Source organism: Hordeum vulgare, chromosome 4H, assembly GCF_904849725.1.
Source record: "Hordeum vulgare subsp. vulgare chromosome 4H, MorexV3_pseudomolecules_assembly, whole genome shotgun sequence".
NCBI classification, from domain to species: domain Eukaryota; kingdom Viridiplantae; phylum Streptophyta; class Magnoliopsida; order Poales; family Poaceae; genus Hordeum; species Hordeum vulgare.
This window is the reverse complement of record NC_058521.1, coordinates 93,084,054-93,104,603: the sequence shown is the minus strand read 5'-3', so window position 1 is coordinate 93,104,603 and position 20,550 is coordinate 93,084,054. Positions and strand designations below refer to the sequence as shown.

At 45.8% G+C, this 20,550-nt stretch overlaps 1 protein-coding gene across 2 annotated transcripts; it reads left to right on the top strand.

The window, feature by feature from the left end:
- Positions 1–13,084: 13,084 nt before the first annotated feature.
- LOC123447994 (tubby-like F-box protein 13) lies at positions 13,085–18,439 on the top strand. 2 transcript variants are annotated; one of them, XM_045124752.1, is made up of 6 exons: positions 13,085–13,262; positions 14,444–14,914; positions 15,103–15,190; positions 17,124–17,256; positions 17,352–18,107; positions 18,154–18,439. In XM_045124752.1, exons 2-5 carry the CDS (start codon positions 14,567–14,569, stop codon positions 18,103–18,105), a joined length of 1,323 nt encoding a protein of 440 aa, XP_044980687.1. In that variant the 5' UTR covers positions 13,085–13,262; positions 14,444–14,566; the 3' UTR covers positions 18,106–18,107; positions 18,154–18,439. The 2 variants fall into 2 exon arrangements, with proteins under 2 accessions (XP_044980687.1, XP_044980685.1); XM_045124750.1 differs by having other exon boundaries at positions 17,352–18,439.
- The last annotated feature ends 2,111 nt before the right edge of the window (positions 18,440–20,550 follow it).

The window sequence follows — 20,550 nt, the reverse complement described above, 5'->3', positions numbered from 1 at the left end:
TCTCCTACTTGCACTAGAGTCAATAATCTAGTTCACATCACCATGTGATTCCAACGAATCCAACACCCATATAGTTCTGGGGTCTGGTCACGTCTTGCTCGTGAGAGAGGTTTTAGTCAACGGTTCTGAAACTTTCAGATCCGTGCGTTCTTTACAAATCTTTATGTCATCTTATAGATGCTGCTACTACGTGCTATTCGGAAATGCTCCAAATATCTACTCTACTATACGAATCCGTTTCACTACTCATAGTTATTCGGATTAGTGTCAAAGCTTGCATCGACGTAACCCTTTACGACGAACTCTTTAACCACCTCCATAATCGAGAAAAATTCCTTAGTCTATTTAGTTACTAAGGATAACTTTGACCGCTGATCAGTGATTCAATCCTGGATCACTCTGTGTACACACTTGCTGCAAGGCACACATCAAGTGTGGTACTCAGCATGGCATACTTTAGAGTCTACGGCTAAGGCATAGAAGACGACTTTCGTCTATTCTCTTTATTCTGCCGTGGTCGGGTTTTGAGTCTTACTCAAATTCACACCTTACAACGCAACCAAGAACTCCTTCTTTGCTGATCTATTTTGAACTCCTTCAAAAACTTGTCAAGGCATGCATCTTGTTGAAACTTCCATTAAGCGCTTTCGATCTATCTCCATAGATCTTTGATGCTCAACGTTCAAGTAGCTCAATCCAGGTATTTCTTTGAAAACTCCTTTCAAACAACCTTGTATGCTTTATAGAAATTCTACATTACTTCTGATCCACAATATGTCGACCACATATACTTATCAGAAATTCTATAGTGCTCCAACTCACTTCTTTGGAAATACAAGTTTCTCATAAACCTTGTACAAACCCAAAAATCTTTGATCATCTCATCAAAGTGTATATTCCAACTCCGAGATGCTTGCACGAGTCCATTGAAGGATCACTGGACCTTGCACACTTGCTAGTATCTTTAGGATCGACAAAACCTTCTGGTTGTATCACATACAATGTTTGCTCAAGGAAACCGTCGAGGAAACAATGTTTTGACATCCTACATGCAATATTTCATAAATAATGCATCAACAACTAACATAATTCTAACAGACCTTTAGCATCGCTACGAGTGAGAAAGTCTCATCATAGTCAACTGTTTGATCTTGTTGAAAACATCTTTGCGACAAGTCGAGCTTTTCTTAATAGTGACTTATCACCATCATCGTCTGTCTTCTTTTAAAGATCCATTTTACTCAATAGTCCTATGACCATCAAGTAGTTCTACCAAAGTCTACACTTTGTTTTCACACATGGATCCTCTCTCAGATTTCATGGCTTCCAGCCATTTGTCGGAATCTGGGCCCACCATCTCTTTCTCCATAACTCGTAGGTTCACCGTTGCTCAACAACATGACCTCCAAGACAGGGTTACCGTACTACTCTGCAGCAGTACGCGACCTTGTCGACCTACGAGGTTTGTAGTAACTTGATTCGAAGCTCAATGATCACCATCATCAGCTTCCACTTCAATTGGTGTAGGCGCCACAGGAACAATTCCTGCGCCCTGCTACACACTGGTTGAAGTGATGGTTCAATAACCTCATCAAGTTCTACTACCCTCCCACTCAATTCTTTCGAGAGAAACCTTTCCTCGAGAAAGGATCCGTTTCTAGAAACAAACACTTTGCTTTCGGATCTGAGATAGGAGATGTACCCAACTGTTTTTGGATACCCTCTGAAGAAGCATTTATCCGCTTTGGGTTCGAGCTTATCAGACTGAAACTTTTTCACATAAGTGTCGAAGCCCCAAACTTTCAAGAAACGACAGTTTAGATTTCTCTAAACTCAGTCTATACTGTGTCATCTCAACGGAAATACGCGGTGCCCTATTTAAAGTGAGTGCGGTTGTCTCTAATGCATAACCCATAAACGATAGTGGTAATTCGATAAGAGACATCATAGTATGCACCATACCAAATAGTGCGCGGCTATGACGTTCAGACACATCATCACACTATGATGTTCCAGGTGGCATGAACTGCGAAACAATTTCCACATTGTCTTAACTGCGTACCAAAACTCGTAACTCAGATATTCATTTCTATGATCATATCGTAGACAGTTTATCCTCTTGTTACGACGAACTTCACTCTGAAACGGATTTGAAATTTTCAACATTTCAGACTTGTGATTCATTAAGTAAATACTCCTGTATCTACTCAAATCGTCAGTAAAGTAAGAACATAATGATATCCACTGCGTGCCTCAGCACCCATTGGACTGCATACATCAAAATGTATCACTTCCAACAAGTTACTATCTTATTTCATCTTAATGAAAACAAGGCCTTGCTCATGTGGTATGATTTGCATGTCACTAGTGATTCGAAATCAGGTGAGTACAAAGATCCATCAGCATGGAGCCTCTTCATGCAATTTATACTAACATGACTCAAGCGACAGTGCCACAAGTAAGTGGTACTATCATCATTAACTCGTATCTTTTGGCACTAATATTATGAACATGTGTAACACTACGATCGAGATTCAATAAACCATTGAAGGTGATTATTCAAGAAAATAGAGTAACCATTGTTCTCTTTAAATGAATAATCGTATTGCAATAAACACGATCCAATCATGTTCATGCTTAACGCAAGCACCAAATAACAATTATTTAGGTTTAACACCAATCCCGATGGTAGAGGGAGTGTGCGAAGTTTGATCATATCAACCTTGGAAACACTTCCAACACGTATCGTCACCTCGCCTTTAGCTAGTCTCCGTTTATGCCGCAGCTTTCATTTCGTGTTACTAATCACTTAGCACCTGAACCGGTATCCAATACCCTCATGCTACTAGGAGTACTAGTAAAGTACACATCAACATCATGTATATCTAATATACTTCTCTTGACTTTTGCCAACCTTCTTATCTACCAAGTATCTAGAGTTGCTCCGCCTCAGTGACTGTTCCCCTCATTACAGAAGCACTTAGTCTCGGGTTTGGGTTTAATCTTGGGTCTCTTCATTAGTGCAGCAACTGTTTTGCTGTTTCACGAAGTATCCCTTCTAGCCCTTGCCTTTCTTGAAACTTAGTGGTTTTACAAACCATCAACTATTGATGCTCCTTCTTGATTTCTACTTTCGTAGTCTCAAACATCGCGAATCGCTCAAGGATCATTGTATGTATCCTTGATATGTTATAGTTCATCACGAAGCTCTCACAGCTTGGTGGCAGTGACTTTGGAGAACTATCACTATCTCATCTGGAAGATTAACTCCCACTTGATTCAAGTGATTGTCGTACTCAGACAATCTGAGCACACGCTCAACGATTGAGCCTTTCTCCTTTACTTTGTGGACTAAGAATCTTGTCGGAGGTCTCGTACCTCTTAACAAGGGCACAAGCATGCAATCACAATTTCATCTCTTTAGAACATCACTTATGTTCCGTGACGTTTTACAACGTTTTCGGCACCTTGCTTCTAAGCCATTAAGTATTTTGCACTGAACTATCGTGTAGTCATCAGAAACGTGTATGTCGGATGTTCATAGTATCCACAGACGACGCTCGAGGTGCAGCACACCGAGTGGTGCATTAAGGACATAATCCTTCTGCGCAGCAACGAGGACAATCCTCGGTCTTACAGACTCAGTCTGCAAAGTTTTGCTACTATCAATTTTCAACTAAATTTTCTCTAGGAACATATAAAAACAGTAGAGCTATAGCGCAAGCTACATCGTAATTTGTAAAGACCATTAGACTATGTTCATGACAATTAGTTCAATTAATCATATTACTTAAGAACTCCCACTCAAAAAGTACATCTCTCTAGTCATTTGAGTGATACATGATCCAAATCCACTATCTCAAGTCTGATCATCACGTGAGTCGAGCATAGTTTCAGTGGTAAGCATCTCTATGCTAATCATATCAACTATACGATTCATGCTCGAACTTTCGGTCTCATGTCTTCCGAGGCCATGTCTGCACATGCTAGGCTCGTCAAGCTTAACCCGAGTGTTCCGCGTGCGCAACTGTTTTGCACCCGTTGTATGTGAACGTTGAGTCTATCACACCCGATCATCACGTGGTGTCTCGAAACGACGAACTATAGCAATGGTGCACAGTCGGGGAGAACACAATTTCGTCTTGAAATTTTAGTGAGAGATCACCTCATAATGCTACCGTCGTTCTAAGCAAAATAAGGTGCATAAAAGGATTAACATCACATGCAATTCATAAGTGACATGATATGGCCATCATCATGTGCTTCTTGATCTCCATCACCAAAGCACCGGCACGATCTTCTTGTCACCGGCGTCACACCATGATCTCCATCAACGTGTCGCCATCGGGGTTGTCGTGCTACTCATGCTATTACTACTAAAGCTACGTCCTAGCAAAATAGTAAACGCATCTGCAAGCACAAACGTTAGTTATAAAGACAACCCTATGGCTCCAGCCGGTTGCCGTACCATCGACGTGCAAGTCGATATTAACTATTACAACATGATCATCTCATACATCCAATATATCACATCACATCGTTGGCCATATCACATCACAAGCATACCGTGCAAAAACAAGTTAGACGTCCTCTAATTTTGTTGTTGCATGTTTTACGTGGTGACCATGGGTATTTATTAGGATCGCATCTTACTTACGCAAACACCACAACGGAGATATATGAATTGCTATTTAACCTCATCCAAGGACCTCCTCGGTCAATTCCGATTCAACTAAAGTTGGAGAAACCGACACTTGCCAGTCATCTTTGAGCAACGGGGTTACTCGTAGCGATGAAACCAGTCTCTCGTAAGCGTACGAGTAATGTCGGTCCAAGCCGCTACAATCCAACAATACCGCGGAATCAAGAAAAGACTAAGGAGGGCAGCAAAACGCACATCACCGCCCACAAAAACTTTTGTGTTCTACTCGAGAAGACATCTATGCATGAACCTAGCTCTGATACCACTGTTGGGGAACGTCGCATGGGAAACAAAAAATTTCCTACGCGCACGAAGACCTATCATGGTGATGTCCATCTATGAGAGGGGATGAGTGATCTACGTACCCTTGTAGATCGTATAGCAGAAGCGTTAGTGAACGCGGTTGATGTAGTGGAACGTCCTCACGTCCCTCGATCCGCCCCGCGAACAATCCCGCGATCAGTCCCACGATCTAGTACCGAACGGACGGCACCTCCGCGTTCAGCACACGTACAGCTCGACGATGATCTCGGCCTTCTTGATCCAGCAAGAGAGACGGAGAGGTAGAAGAGTTCTCCGGCAGCGTGACGGCGCTCCGGAGGTTGGTGATGACCTTGTCTCAGCAGGGCTCCGCCCGAGCTCCGCAGAAACGCGATCTAGAGGAAAAACCGTGGAGGTATGTGGTCGGGCTGCCGTGGAAAAGTCGTCTCAAATCATCCCTAAAACCTTCGTATATATAGGTGGGAGGGAGGGGACCTTGGTTTGGTGGGTGGGAGTCCTTCCTTCCCTTCCCACCTCCTCTTTTTTTTTCTTTCTCTTTGATTTTCTTTCCTAGGCGCATAGGGCCCTTTTGGGCTGTCCCACCAACCCACTAAGGGCTGGTGTGCCACCCTCAAGGCCTATGGGCTTCCCCGGGGTGGGTTGCCCCCCCCCCCCGGTGAACTCCCGGAACCCATTCGTCATTCCTGGTACATTCCCGGTAACTCCGAAAACCTTCCGGTAATCAAATGAGGTCATCCTATATATCAATCTTCGTTTCCGGACCATTCCGAAAACCCTCGTGACGTCCGTGATCTCATCCGGGACTTCAAACAACATTCGGTAACCAACCATATAACTCAAATACGCATAAAACAATGTCGAACCTTAAGTGTGCAGACCCTGCGGGTTCGAGAACTATGTAGACATGACCCGAGAGACTCCTCGGTCAATATCCAATAGCGGGACCTGGATGCCCATATTGGATCCTACATATTCTGCGAAGATCTTATCGTTTGAACCTCAGTGCCAAGGATTCATATAATCCCGTATGTCATTCCCTTTGTCCTTCGGTATGTTACTTGCCCGAGATTCGATCGTCAGTATCCGTATACCTATTTCAATCTCGTTTACCGGCAAGTCTCTTTACTCGTTCCGTAATACAAGATCCCGCAACTTACACTAAGTCACATTGCTTGCAAGGCTTGTGTGTGATGTTGTATTACCGAGTGGGCCCCGAGATACCTCTCCGTCACACGGAGTGACAAATCCCAGTCTCGATCCATACTAACTCAACGAACACCTTCGGAGATACCTGTAGAGCATCTTTATAGTCACCCAGTTACGTTGCGATGTTTGATACACACAAAGCATTCCTCCGGTGTCCGTGAGTTATATGATCTCATGGTCATAGGAACAAATACTTGACACGCAGAAAACAGTAGCAACAAAATGACACGATCAACATGCTACGTCTATTTGTTTGGGTCCAGTCCATCACATGATTCTCCTAATGATGTGATCCCATTATCAAGTGACAACACTTGCCTATGGCCAGGAAACCTTGACCATCTTTGATCAACGAGCTAGTCAACTAGAGGCTTACTAGGGACAGTGTTTTGTCTATGTATCCACACAAGTATTGTGTTTTCAATCAATACTATTATAGCATGGATAATAAACGATTATCATGAACTAAGAAATATAATAATAACTAATTTATTATTGCCTCTAGGGCATATTTCCAACAAATAGAACGCCGATGGGCGAAGGAATGGAAGGAATACAGGTTTGTGACTCCCAGATATGCGAAGAAATTCGCTCTGAAGCCCCCTGGCAGAAGGGCCCCACTTGAGGATCATCAAGTAGCACATCGCTCAAGCCTCATGACTATTGATGACTATCCAGATGAGAAGGAAAAGCATCTGGCTAAGCTCAAAAAGCAGGCAGAAGCTGCAGTGAGGAAATTCAATGAATCCTCAGCTGCTGCTACTTCCTCTGCCGCAGAAACCTCTGGCTCAGAAATTCCTCAAATGCAGTATGTGCCATCAAAGCCAAGGGCTCCAAAGCCTCAAGAGAAGTTTGCTCAGGCTTCAGCCACAAAACCTTCAGCACCAAAACCATCAGCGCCAAAACCCTCAGTGCAAATCTCCTCAGCTCCAAAATCCTCATCTCCACCTCCAAAGCCTCAAGAGAAACCAGTACAGAAGCAAGTCATGAAGCCTATGACCGCCAGCTCCAGCTCCTCACTCCCAGCTGCAACCAGCTCGGAGACAAAGTCTTCACCACCTCCTGCGAAGACTCTGGTTTCTGCTGAACGTGCACCTCTGCCAAGCCCCGGCAAAATCATCACCGTCCCGTCTGCATTAGAGGGCAGTGATGAATTTGATGATCAAACCCTGCAAGCCATCATCAGAAACAAGCACGAAAGAGTAGCTCAAGCATCAGGCAGTGCCATTCCTCTGGCAATGGACCCCAAGGTCCTCCTTGACTACATCAACATCTGGTATGAGGACCCAAACACTCCACTTGATGATTTGAAGCTTCCCCCTGGCATCAGCCACATGGTGACCACTTTCATCAATGAAGCCAAGTGGAAAGAACAGTAGGCCAGGCAGGCCAAAGTTGCAAAGATTAAAAAGGAGAAATTCCTCAAGAAGAATCTCCTCAAATTGACTCCTGATGCACTGGTGTCAACACAGGCAGAGCTGGAGAAATTGACTGACAAGTACTCCAAGCTGTCAGATCGTAAAAGCCTCAAGAGCAATTTCATCAAGCTGGCCACTAGTGTTGTTCATGACTACAATAAGAAGGTCGCACCCCCAGCACCAACTCCTCAGCCCTTGATTGAGGAGCCAACAGATGAATCTCCTCATGATGAGGAAACTCCTCAAGCTGAGGAAGTACACCGAGAGCGCCGTGTTGATGAACCGGCTATTGAAGAAATCATCATGGAAACTCTAGCTGATGAGACTGCCCCTGATCCACCTACTTCATCAAAGCAGGCTGATGACTCTGTTCCAGCTGGTTCCTCAATACCAGCTGAAGAATCTGTAGAGAGAACCCCTTCACCAAAAGCTTCAAAGGTGAAGAAGATGACTCTGTCTGCATCAGACATGAAGAAAACCAGGGCTGCTGAAAAGGAAGCCAAAAAGAGAAAGGCCTCCTCAGCAGAAGAAGAAACAGAGGCAAAGCGCCCCAAAGCACTTGAAGAAGCTGCTCCTCTGGACCCTGTGCCCCTGAATGTCGCTCCTTCCTATGAAATGGTCATCATTGATGATCCAGCGAAAAAGGCAGATGAGGAAATGAAAGATGTCGCCTCTGAGGAACACACGGACGAGGAAATTCAGATAGACGACAGTCCTCAACCTTTCATTCCTCAAAAAGACAATGTTCAAGCATCAGCTGCACCAGCTGATGAAACTGCCTCTGCCACCAAGCCAGCTGAGGAAAAACAAACTGAAAATCCTCTAGCTGATGAAATTCATCACTCTGAGCAGAATCCTCAAGATGAGGAACAGGCTGATCCAACTCCTCCAACTGAGCAAGAAGAATAAATTCCTCAGCCTGAAGCACAGCCAGAGCAAGCTCCTCAGCCTGACGCCCAGCAAGCACCATCTCCTCAGCCTGAAATACCAACTGCTGAAATTCCTCACCCTGAGGAAAATGCTGAGGAGAATGCACCTGACCAAGACAATGCATTCGTCGTGCTCAACACAGAGACTGCCATTGTTGTCTCCCCTCCTATTCCTCAGCAAAGTCTTCAGCCAGTTCAGCGTCAGCCATTCTCCAAGCGTCCAAAGTTTCAAAAGGAAAATTTCTTTGAAGAACGCATGTACTTCATTGGAGAGAACCCCTATGACAAGCCTCAAATGAGGCATCTGAAGTTTTGGACTAGGACTCATATGAATTACTATGCCTCTGTGCTATGTGGATGAAACAAGATATTCCAGCACATGCATATTCCTCATGTTGAACTTGAAGCAATACCGTGCCTGGAGCCAGTCCTCAGTGTACTCCATGATGCAGGTTTACTCCCAATGTGCTCCGACATATCTGACTGGAACAACGAGTTAATTCTTCAGTTCTATGCCACTCTTCAGATATCTGGCAACCCTGAAGACATTAACACTTGACTGTTTGACTGGATGTCACAAAACACTCACTACAAGGCTCCTGCTACTGAACTCCTCAGAGAACTGCCAGTACCAATTCCCTCAGATGAGGCTGTGAAGCTTTATGGCGAGCGTGAGCTACGAGATGGAATGATGGAAGTCCTCATGAAACCTTTGGCTAAAGGAAAATCTCCGAGAACAACCTTCCTCGTCCACGAGCTCAAGTACACACCCAGGTCTATCTACAGAATCCTCTGTAGTGTGCTCGCGCCGATCAAAGGACATGATGATGAAGAAGATGTTGTAGGCCTCATGAAGAATATCCTATTCAACATCATTCATGGTATTCCTATCAACATCCATGATTTCTTCTTGAGGACTTTGGCCGACAATGCTATGTGTCCTTTTGATCACAAGATATATGCTCCATGGATCATGAGATTCATCAGGACAAGGACAGACATCAACTTCCATGCTGATTTCCAAAACCATATGGGTTATATGCCTCCTATCCGGGTCAACAAGAAGACTTTCGAGTCCATTGAAGGAAAAGGCAAATCTGTGATCGACGAAGGCAGTAGGCCCCTTGATGGCCAGTTCAGAGAGCCAGAAGCTTATTCTTCATGGGATGATACTGAGACTCGTCCGGCAAGCCCCGTTCCTCCTCGCGTGATGAATACCAGAGAGCTCCTCCTCAGTCTTCACCAGAAGGTGGATCGCAACCACAAATGGGTCAAACGCCAGTTTGGTGCCATTGTGAAAACCCTCACTGAAACACAGAACTCTGTGAAGCTCAACCATCACTATCTGCATGAGGTTTTCGATCGCACCTGGGCTACACTTGCACATCTAAAGACTCATACTGAGCTTGAAGAAATGGACTTTGAGCAAGACTTTGAATGGTCGTGGCCTCCCAAGAAGAAGTTCAGGCCTATTCTAGTGCCAGACCTTGAAGACAGCTCCTTTTCTTCATTCCGCACTGCTGAAACTGATGAAGAACAGCTCGACACTGCTACCGGTCCAAGGAAGAAGACTACTCCCAAGAAGCATCACGACTCTTCCTCAACCGCCAAGAAGTGAAGTCTTCACGGGCGTTAGTCCTCAGTTTGTCCCTTTTTGTCACTTGATGACAAAGGGGGAGAAACTTGAGAGTTAGTCTTCAAGCGGGATATTTTTGGGGCTTATGAACTATATTTAAGTTACAAACTCTTGGCTCTTCTGAAGTTTTTATGTAATGAGTTGTAACTTAAGCCCGATGGTACTCTGACGCTTTTGAACGTTTTTCTTCGCATGCTTATTCCTCAAGTTTTAATGCACGCATGCTGGAATTCGTCAGATACCATTTGTCATCATGCATCTTCATTTTCTTCATATGATATGTTACATGTATGCATGATTTACAAGACTCAGGGGGAGATCTCCATGATATAAATCATCAATGTGCATTTGCTGTAAAAAGCAAAATCCTCAAGATATGCACATCTTCACGGGGAGTCTCTCTGAATCTTGATTTCAAATTCCTAAATGAGCATTTACACTTCATATTTTTGGTCCCTGTTGAAGACTTAACCTAATTGTCATCAACCACCAAAAAGGGGGAGATTGTAAGTGCATCTAGTGCCCCTTAGTGATTTTGGTGGTTTGAAGACTTATAGGTTAAGTATCTAATGTGTTTGTGAGTGTACACATGATCTACAAGTCATTGAGGAGTTTGAGATATTTGAAGAATATCGACCCCTAAAAATATATGTCTTCAGTTGAAGAGATTGGTCTGAAGCTGAAGAAATGAATCGCGAGGAATCTGCGATGAAATTGATATTCCTCATGAAGATACTGATATTGAGAAGTCCGGTGGTTCCTGAAGAAAATCACTCTGAAGAATTGAAGCATGAAGATTTACACTTTCTGTTTTACTTTCTTGGCATTCGAGTAATAGGAACACCGTACTGTTAAAGGGGGTCGAAGTTACACTATGGAATGAATTTCCTCATGATGCTCAACCCAAGCCTAATCCTACCAAAAGCCTCAAATGAGGAATACGAGTGACATGAGGACTCTCACAGTTGAGGGTTCCGACCGTTTTGATAGCCACGCCAAGTCATCGGTCTTATCCACTCCAACGGTCATATTACTTAAGGATATTAGTGTCAAATCATGTCGGGATGCTCCCAGGCTATAAATAGCCACCCCCACAACCACTAGCTGGTTGGCTGCTCCGTTAGAAACTGACACTTGTCATAAGAGCAACCCAATTCCTCAGAGCCTTCGAGAGTAATTCATCAGTGAGGAAATACACCATCCACCGAAACCACAAACCAAACCTAGTGATTGAGCATCACTGAAGAAGTTGTTCCTGTGTGGGACTGAAGCCTTTTACCTTTGAGGACTGTGCATCCTCCAGACGGTTAGGCGTCATGGTCTAGAGCTTTCCAGCAGTCAATTGTGGATCGCCGGGTGACCAAGTTTGTGAGGGTTTGGAAGTCTGCCCTGAAGACTTACCACGAGTGTTGGGCGAGGACTGTGTGTCCTTAGCTCAAGGAGAATACGGTAGGGACTGTGTGTTCCGGGACTGGGTGTCCTTTGGTTTCAATACCAAGCCGCTCCAAACCAGATGTACGACTGTCACATCAGTTGGAACTGGGTCATCAACAACTGTCTTCACTGAGAAACGGGTTCTAATCCCTCAACTCCTTACTTTCCCCGTATTATGTGTTGATGATTTTCACTGTGACTGTTTGAAGAATTTGCTAAAGACTTTCTCCGAATTTCCTCAACCCCAAATTCTTCACGTCAGTTAATCCTCATCTGAATTCTGCGTGCCTGCTCACTGTGCAACCTGTTTTCACATTCTTCACTCTGAAAAACTGCTGTTGTGAAACTTTGCACTTCTGATCCTTTACTGTTTCTGCTGTAAGTTAGTCATCAGTGAGGAATTTCCTCAAAAGGAATTTCCTTAGTGATGAAATTCTAAAAATCTCTTATTCACCCACCCTCTAGTCGATATAACGCACTTTCAAGCCCCGAGGTCCACCTCCGCGTCTTGGAGAAGCCCCATGAACGACGTCGTCGTTGCGGGCATACCGTCGAGCACCTCGTGCACGACGGGCGGAGGGTCGGCGATTGGGGGCGCGGGCACGGTCTTCTTTCGGGAGGTTGTCCTCTTCCCGACCGGTGTCCCTCCCGCGGCGAGCTTGGCGGCCACAGCACCCTTCGGCCCAAGCAACGACGTCTTCCGACGACGCTTGGTGCTGGGTAGCTGCGACGGGGCGAGGGAGGAGGCGGGGGGCGGGACGGCTGCGGGCTGCGGAGGAAGGACGTGCCGGCCAGCACACCGCCGCTTGGCGCCAACGTCGGTGGCCCCGACCACCGACGCCACGAGCGCCTGGCTCGGGACGGGCGGCTGCTGGGCCGGCGCGGGCATCTTGGAGGCGGCGATTGGGGGTGAGGCGATGGGCGGGCCGAGGGAGGAGGCGGGCGGCGGCTCCATGACGCGCAGCGACCGGCTGCTGCGAGCTTGGCGGGCGGCGGGAGGAAGGGGACGGGGCTGATTTTTCCTCCCGCGCGACGACGGGAACACGAGTGCGGGTTGGGATAGTTTTAGGTCCCCAACCCACACTTCTACATGTTGGGAGGGGGTTTGAGGGTTGGATTCTTAAATTTTTTTAGGGTTTGAGGGTTAAGGGGTTCTAGTCTACGTGTTTTTCGTTCACAACTGTAATAAAACCGATTATTTATAAGGATTCGAGGGTTGGAAGGCACTACTAGTAATGCTCTAATTAACACCATTCTCATTGCGTGGCAGAAAAAAGAACCCCATTTTCATGACGGTATTCAACTCATTATCAACGGCGCGGCTGACCGAGTTCTAGTCGAATTATAAACAATGCATTTGCTGAAGTGAAAGACCACCTCAGCATTCGAATAAATCTAAGTATTTTTCGACCTCGCACCACGCAACTGCACGTGCCCCTGAGCGGATAGACGCAAACGATTTTAGCAGCACCGGGAGTGCCTTTTCCGAGTGATGGAATGGAAACAGACAGCGCTCCTCCTCCTCGCATGTCCGACTCCAACCAAGAAACTAAGCAGACCACAGCAGTGCCACCACAACCACTTGTTCCTTTCTTCACCGCCCCCCGCCTCCCCCTTTCCGCCGATCCGACCAGCGCCGCCCGCTCCAGCTCGAGGTACGTGTCCCCCGCCCGGATCCGCGCCCGGGTGCCTCGCCCCCTCGGCGATTTCTGCTTTGGTGTGTGTGTTTGTGTGTACGCGCGCACGCGCGCGAGCTTCTCGGGCTCAGCGCCGTCGCGCATCCGGCTCGGCAGGGGCGGGGGTTTCCCACCTGTTTGCTTACCGTGCCTAGCCGATCTCGGTAGAAACGACGGGTTTTCAGCTCGTTGCTTGGCCGGATTTGGGCTGGGACGAGGCGGCTCTGGGTTGCCTCTTGACCTAATGCGCGTCGAATTTTGGTTCAGAGCAGGAAATGCTAGTAGCTTCTTTCTCGGGGCTATTATTCTGCACCTAACTCGGTGAAAGATGACATTTCGTTAGATTTGTTGCGTTCCAGAGCAGAGAGCTGATGCGCTGCTGTTTTCTTAGATCTTCGTGCATCCTGCAGTAGAGTTTAGTTAGTTATCATCTATGGGTTGATTTGCACATCATCCCTTTCTTATCTAGTACTATATTTTTTCTGCTTGGTATTGTTGTAGACGATTTATTTTGTTTAGTGTACTTGCATTTTTAGGCTGCTATACTTAGTAAGGTACCGAATTGCGAATTGCTCATACTGCTGGAAATGTACATCTTTACTCTCTAGTTGTGGCTACTTCATCCTGGGAATTTTGCTCAGATAGTGTGGGTTGTTGGAAAATTGCGGCGCTCGAGTTAACTACCCCCTCCGTCCGGAAATACTTGTCTTAGAAATGAATAAAATGGCTGTATCTATAACTAAAATAAGTCTAGATGCATCCATTTCTAGGACAAGTATTTCCGGACGGAGGGAATATTATTTATAGTGTATCTTCTGTTTTTTGGAAGAAGCGGCAATGTCCTATAAGTGTTCCTGAAGATAATTTTTGAGGTATGCTCATGTGATTTGACAATGTGATAGCATGATAGGTTTGGCATTGGTTTACTTTGCTGAGCGTCCCCTAACATATTTTTATAGTCAAATAGTTGTAAGCTACCCTAAAGCTTAAGGGTTAGTCAATATTAGTGCTTATGGAATCACATGAGCAATCAAATGTAGAATCTTTCATCCGAAAAAGCTGAACACTCAGCTGGCTCAGTACTAATTTATTCCAAAAGTTACAGCAAGCTTCAGTTCTGATGCAAAATTAATTGCTTACAAATTATTTTTGTCTTGCAGGTTCTGTTGTTAGTGCTTAAAAGAATTTGGGTTGGTTACTGTTATTGGCATGATAGTGTTCGACACTAGGAGATCACTTGTATTATATAGCAGGGCTCCTGATTTCCTTTTTAATTGGAGTAAATGTCATTCCGTAGCATTGTGCGCGATGTAAGGGATGGCTTTGGGAGCTTATCTCGAAGAGGATTTGACATCAGGATTCTGGGCCATGGCAGAGGGAGATCTCATGGTGCTGTCCATGAGTTGCATGACCCCGTGCCTGTAATCCAGAGCAGCTGCTGGGCTAACTTGCCTTCCGAATTGCTTCGAGATGTTATTGAGAGATTGGAGGCTAGTGAGGCTACATGGCCTTGTAGGAAGAATGTTGTTGCTTGTGCAGCTGTCTGCAGAACATGGAGAGAGATGTGTAAAGAGATTGTAAAAAATCCGGAGTTTTGTGGAAAGATCACTTTTCCTGTGTCCCTCAAGCAGGTAATTATGCAGTTATGTTGGCGTCAAATTATCCTTCTTCACTGGCATCTGGCAATATCAGTTCTTCAATGTTGGATGATTAACCTATAACTAATGTTTGGAATTTTGAAATGTGAGATATCATGAACACAACATAATCAACTTTAGCACGTGTTCTAATAAAATCGTGCTGTTTCATCCATGTATAGCCTGGCCCTCGGGATGGAACTATGCAGTGCTTCATTAAGCGGGATAGATCTACCCAAACCTACTACCTGTACCTCTGCCTTACCTCAGGTAATTTTTTGGTATTATCATATGATGTAAGCATGTTGTACGGGCTATGGACTTCCATTTAAAAAAACTCATATATGCAGTTCTCTGTACTTCAAACTTTTGGTTTCTAAGATGTAAAATATTCTCATGAGTCCTGATGTTATGCTTGTGTACAATAGCAAATTAACAACGATATGGTTTTATAGTCCATGTGTGTTTGGAAGTGTTGAGTTAACACAGATACGCTTGACTAAGCTGTTTCTTATTGGATTCCAGAGGAAATTGTTTCCTATTGAAGCTATCTGCCTGCCTCAAACTTGCATGGGCATGCTTATGTGCAGAACTACTGATTCAGTCGACTCTATAGTTCGCTTGAAAGTCATATTGTGCATGTTATGAACCGTAGTTCTTAAAGCAGAGGTGACTGTAAAGCCCCCCTGACAGCCCAGCCCACACACATACTGATCACTCTTTCACTCTGCTCTGTAATACCCCCCCTGTCCTAAAATAACTGTCTCAACTTTGTACTAGAGCTAGTACAAAGTTGTACTAAGCTTAAGACACTTATTTTGGGACGGAGGGAGTATAATGTTTGGTAGGAGTCCCGACATCTTTTTTCATTTTAAAACTTTAAGTGGAACCATTTCACCAGTTCCACATGATATCTTTATACTGTTATAAACGGTGTCGATTGGTGGCGCTGGTAGGTTTTGCCACCTTCTCCCTGTGCTTACATGTGGGATTGTCTTTTATTTTTGTCAAAAATCTATATGCCCGTGCAGTGGTTTTAAAAGATGTCCTCATTGTTTTTTGGCAAAAACGTACATGTCAGTGCAGAGACTCCAACAAACGTCCTCAAATTTTAGAAAAATGTGTATGGGTGTGTTTGGTCTAAGCCCCAACTTGCCACACCAAAATTTTGGTATTACCAATGCCAGGGTATGACCAAAAATTTGGTTAGGTATTCTTGCTTGGATTGTAGCCATCGGATTGTCCAAAACAAAATTGCCCACAAATGCATGTGCATGCTAATCGTGCGAGGGCCCACTAAGTAACTACCTTCCAAAGAATCTGCAGCCTTGTAGCATGTACCATAGTAATAAAAAAAGGTAAAACTACCTGGGACCCATCAAGACAGAGAGGGCAAAAGGTGACGCCAATTTTTTGGCGCAGCTTCTCTGCGCCCTCGGCTCGCCAAAATTACACGGGCGAATGGCGGCTGTCGTTGGCGCGCCGATTTTTTGGGAGCAGTCCAAACGAGCACCAAATTCTGCGGGCAAGCCAAAGTTTTGGTATGGTATGTTTTGGCTGTCATCCAAACGCACCCTATATGTCTGCAGCGACTCATATAGGCAATAGCTGTCCTTCTTATCAATTGGCTCCACATTTTAAAATTCAAATACGTCCATTGTGTTACTTACCCCACAAACACATTCCACTTCTGCCCGAGGCTAAGCTCACCTAAGAGCTGCGGCGAATCCTAGGGCATGACATGGAGCACAGCGAAAATCCTTTGACAAGTCTAAGTCAACACAGTATTATCTGTTATTCCGTAGCAATACGCTGTTCTGTAGCTAGTAGTCTTATCTGCACACTTGACATACCCAAGATGGATGGTTACTGCCATATTAGTAATATTTACTGCTGCAAGCCTGCAAGTTGTGTCCTTTGTACTCTTTTGAAGCTTACTGATCCGCTAGTGAATTTTGTTCTTACGGCTTCTCTAGAACCATGCATTTTCTTCCTTGTCCTGACATATTTGCATTTACCTAATGGTTCCATTGGGATTGGCATGTATTTTTGTTTGTGTTCACATGATTGTTTATCTGTCAAACTGGTTGTTTCCTTATTTTGTAAAAAAATTGGACATGCAAATATAACAATTGTTTGCTAGCCTACATGTTTTCGTTGCTAGTATTATTATTTAGCATTTTGTAAGTTCTCTTTTCTACAGCTGTGCTTGTCGAAAATGGCAAATTCCTTCTGTCAGCAAAAAGGATCTGCCGTGCAACATGTACAGAATATATAATATCTATGAACGCGAACAGTATATCAAGGTCTACCGACACCTACATTGGAAAAATGAGGTACTATTTGAAGAAACCATTGCCTTTTTTTAAACTTATACTGCCATTTAATCTGGCATATGTTGGTACTTGCTAATATGTTTACCATTTTGTAGGTCAAATTTCCTTGGCACCAAGTTTGTAATGTATGACACACAGCCTCCTTACAATGCAAGTAGTGTTTCACATTCTGGGACGACAAGCCGAAGATTCTACTCCAAGAAAGGGTCGGCGAAGGTTCCTTGCAGCACATACAGCATAGCTCAGGTCTCCTATGAGCTCAACGTCTTGGGAACCCGTGGTCCTAGGCGGATGCGCTGCGTAATGCACTCCATCCCTGCCTCATCGCTCGAGGCTGGTGGCAGTGTCCCTTGCCAACCGGATATCATCTTCTCCCGTTCCCTGGGTGAATCTTTCAGCAGCATGCCGGTCTCAAAATCTTCCGTCATGGACCATTCCATGCGTTTCAGCAGCGCCAGATTCTCTGATGTCTCAATAGGAGGCGGCCCGGCGATCAGAGGACAGGCCTTGAGCGACGGCGAGGATTTGAAGGACACACCTTTGATTCTCCGCAATAAGGTTCCAAGATGGCATGAGCAGCTGCAGTGCTGGTGCCTCAACTTCCGTGGCCGGGTGACCGTGGCTTCTGTCAAGAACTTCCAGCTCACTGCCGCCGCGCACCCTGCTGCTGGAGCGCCAACTCCACCACAACCTGCGCCAGCACCCCCGCCCGAGCATGATAAGGTGATACTTCAGTTCGGGAAGGTTGCCAAGGATATGTTCACCATGGACTACCGGTACCCTCTCTCGGCCTTCCAGGCCTTCGCCTTGTCCCTGAGCAGCTTCGACACCAAGTTGGCGTGCGAATAGAACTGCTGTGGGGTTGCAACTGTCATGGATGCACCGATCATTGAAAGGCTGACCGTCCCCCAAAATTAGGTGGGGACTCCATTCTGCTTTTGTATGTCGCCGAGACACCTGAAAACTGAGGAATTAGAACCGTTCTTCAGATTTGTGCTGCTGATTTGTCGTCGCTGTACTCTATCTCCATTGCTGGGACCCTTAGCTTGGCGACGGGTGTGTACGTGATAATGTTATGAGCAAACTCCATGGGATTGTTCACTGACGATGTATTTGCCGAGTGACCTGTACATTTATAACTTCGTGTGTTTGAAGTTGAACTTACTCAAAATATTGCGCTTCATTGCTGCTGCGGTGTCACCATCACGGACGGATGAGATTGAGATGAGACTTTCTGCTTGATTGCTTCTAAGTGAGGTCACCACACATAAGCTCGGCTCTTGCACTGAACCAGCCTTTGTGTTGTGGTTACCCTTACCCGTGCAAAGCCTGCATCCACATCCGAAGAAAGATTCGAAAACGACGCCGTCACATATTGTGTGTATGCGCAGAGCTATCACTTTCTGTAGTTTGGTAAACTGAAAGGGACGTGGCCGATGCAACGCCTGTCACTTTTGTGGCAAGCAAAAAAGGTAAATGCATGTCGCTCTTTTTTCTCCGTCCGATCCAAAAAAAAAAAAAGAGGGATCCGGTTCCAGTATCAAGAGATAACGGAACAAAAAACAACGGTAGCTAGAAGAAAGGAAATCAAACATGGATGAGCTAGCTAGTTCATGACATGGACATGTTGGAAACCCTTACCCCTCGAGCAAGACAGAGGATCGGGCGGAGCGCGAGTGGCTTGTCGACGTCGAGCTTTTTTCCGACGGCACCGATCGACCATGCCCCGATGCCATCTCGCATCAACTTTATTTTTTGGGGGGGTAGGGGAGCATCAAGGAATTTGTTTCTCGCTTCGCAAGAAATCCGGGGCCAATGGATGGAAACCGTCGGATTCCAAAGCGAGTACTGGCAACAGCCCGTCACCGTGCACTCCTGCCGGACCGGATAGCGAAGGCGTCCTTGGATCAACGGGAGTGGCGCCTCCACTTCGGAGTTCGGAGCGAGGAAAGAAAAAACACCCCTGCTAAAAAAAAAGTGTAATCCGTTCACGCACCTATTCTCAATTGTTGATTCCCAAGCAAATGATCCATTTGTTCGTGCCCGTCAGCGTCAGGTATATCCACTGTTGTGTCCGTATTCACGCAGCTCAGCTCAGCTCAAATGCGTGGCGAGGCAGGACGACGAACGAGGCCCTACTCCCTGGACCGGACACCGGAGACGTGTCCCCGGAGCCCGAGCTTGACCCGCAAACAGCAACACCGACGACGACGGCAAATTTTATTTACTCCGTTCGTTGATCCACCATGCTTCCTGCAGGCTTGCGTTTTGTTTCTGGAACCCTCTTAGATCCGCTGCCGACTGCTGGGGCAGGACCCGTCCCCGTCCCTGTCCGTTGGAACACATCACCATCGTCATCGGCACAGTGGACGGACGATGAACTGAACGAGACGGGCAGCAAGGCCCATTCGACTGAGGCTGACTGCTTGCCTTCCTTGGCATTGGCAAACCACAGGCAGCCAGACCCGGCCGTCAGTAGGAGTAGACTAGTAGACGTACCCCGCCCGGCTGTCAAGCGTGGCCCCGGAATACCGGGTCACCGCGACGCCCGCGCGTCCACACTTGTGCATTTCCCGATGGCATGGCGCCCATCCGTGTGAACCGGAACTCTCGAATAGTTAGAAAGAAGAGGGAATGGTTCTTCTGGAAGGAGTAGCACCACAGGCCGTCAACAAATACATTGTTCTTGGAATTCATATCGTTTGTTCAACCACCGTATTCAAGACGACACAGGTGCGGATAGACAGGATAGGCACGAACAGTGTTCAGATTTTTCCTGCGCCCTAGAATTGGCACCGCCAACCAACACATTTCTGCAAAGTGATACTAGTAGGCTGCGAGCAGTACAAGACCGGGTAACGTAAATAGTTTTTTTTAAATATTATTCTTGCGAAGAGGATAACGTACTAGTGCTCGTGTTAGGCTGTCAAGTACTAGTCGGAGATTTGATTCGCCATTGCCACAATCGGCGACGCATTGGTTATTGGCGCCCGGGATTTCGAGGGGAAGTCTTCCGTGCGGTGATTGTCCGGCCGTCCCGGCCCCGCGCGATATCAGGTTTTGACACCCTACCGAACGTTTAGGCCGATCCATGCACGCAAATGGATCGCGGCAAGCACCACTTTAATGCTTTCGAGTTTCTTTTTCTTTTGGGCGCTGCTACCCATCACTGATTTCGAAGGAAAATCAGTCGGCTCGCAAGCCGTTTGATCCAGGTTCCTATATTCATTGGATTAATCAACTTATGAGGGTGCTGGATACGTTTTAGTCTGATGACTAAAAGTAATGAGACTA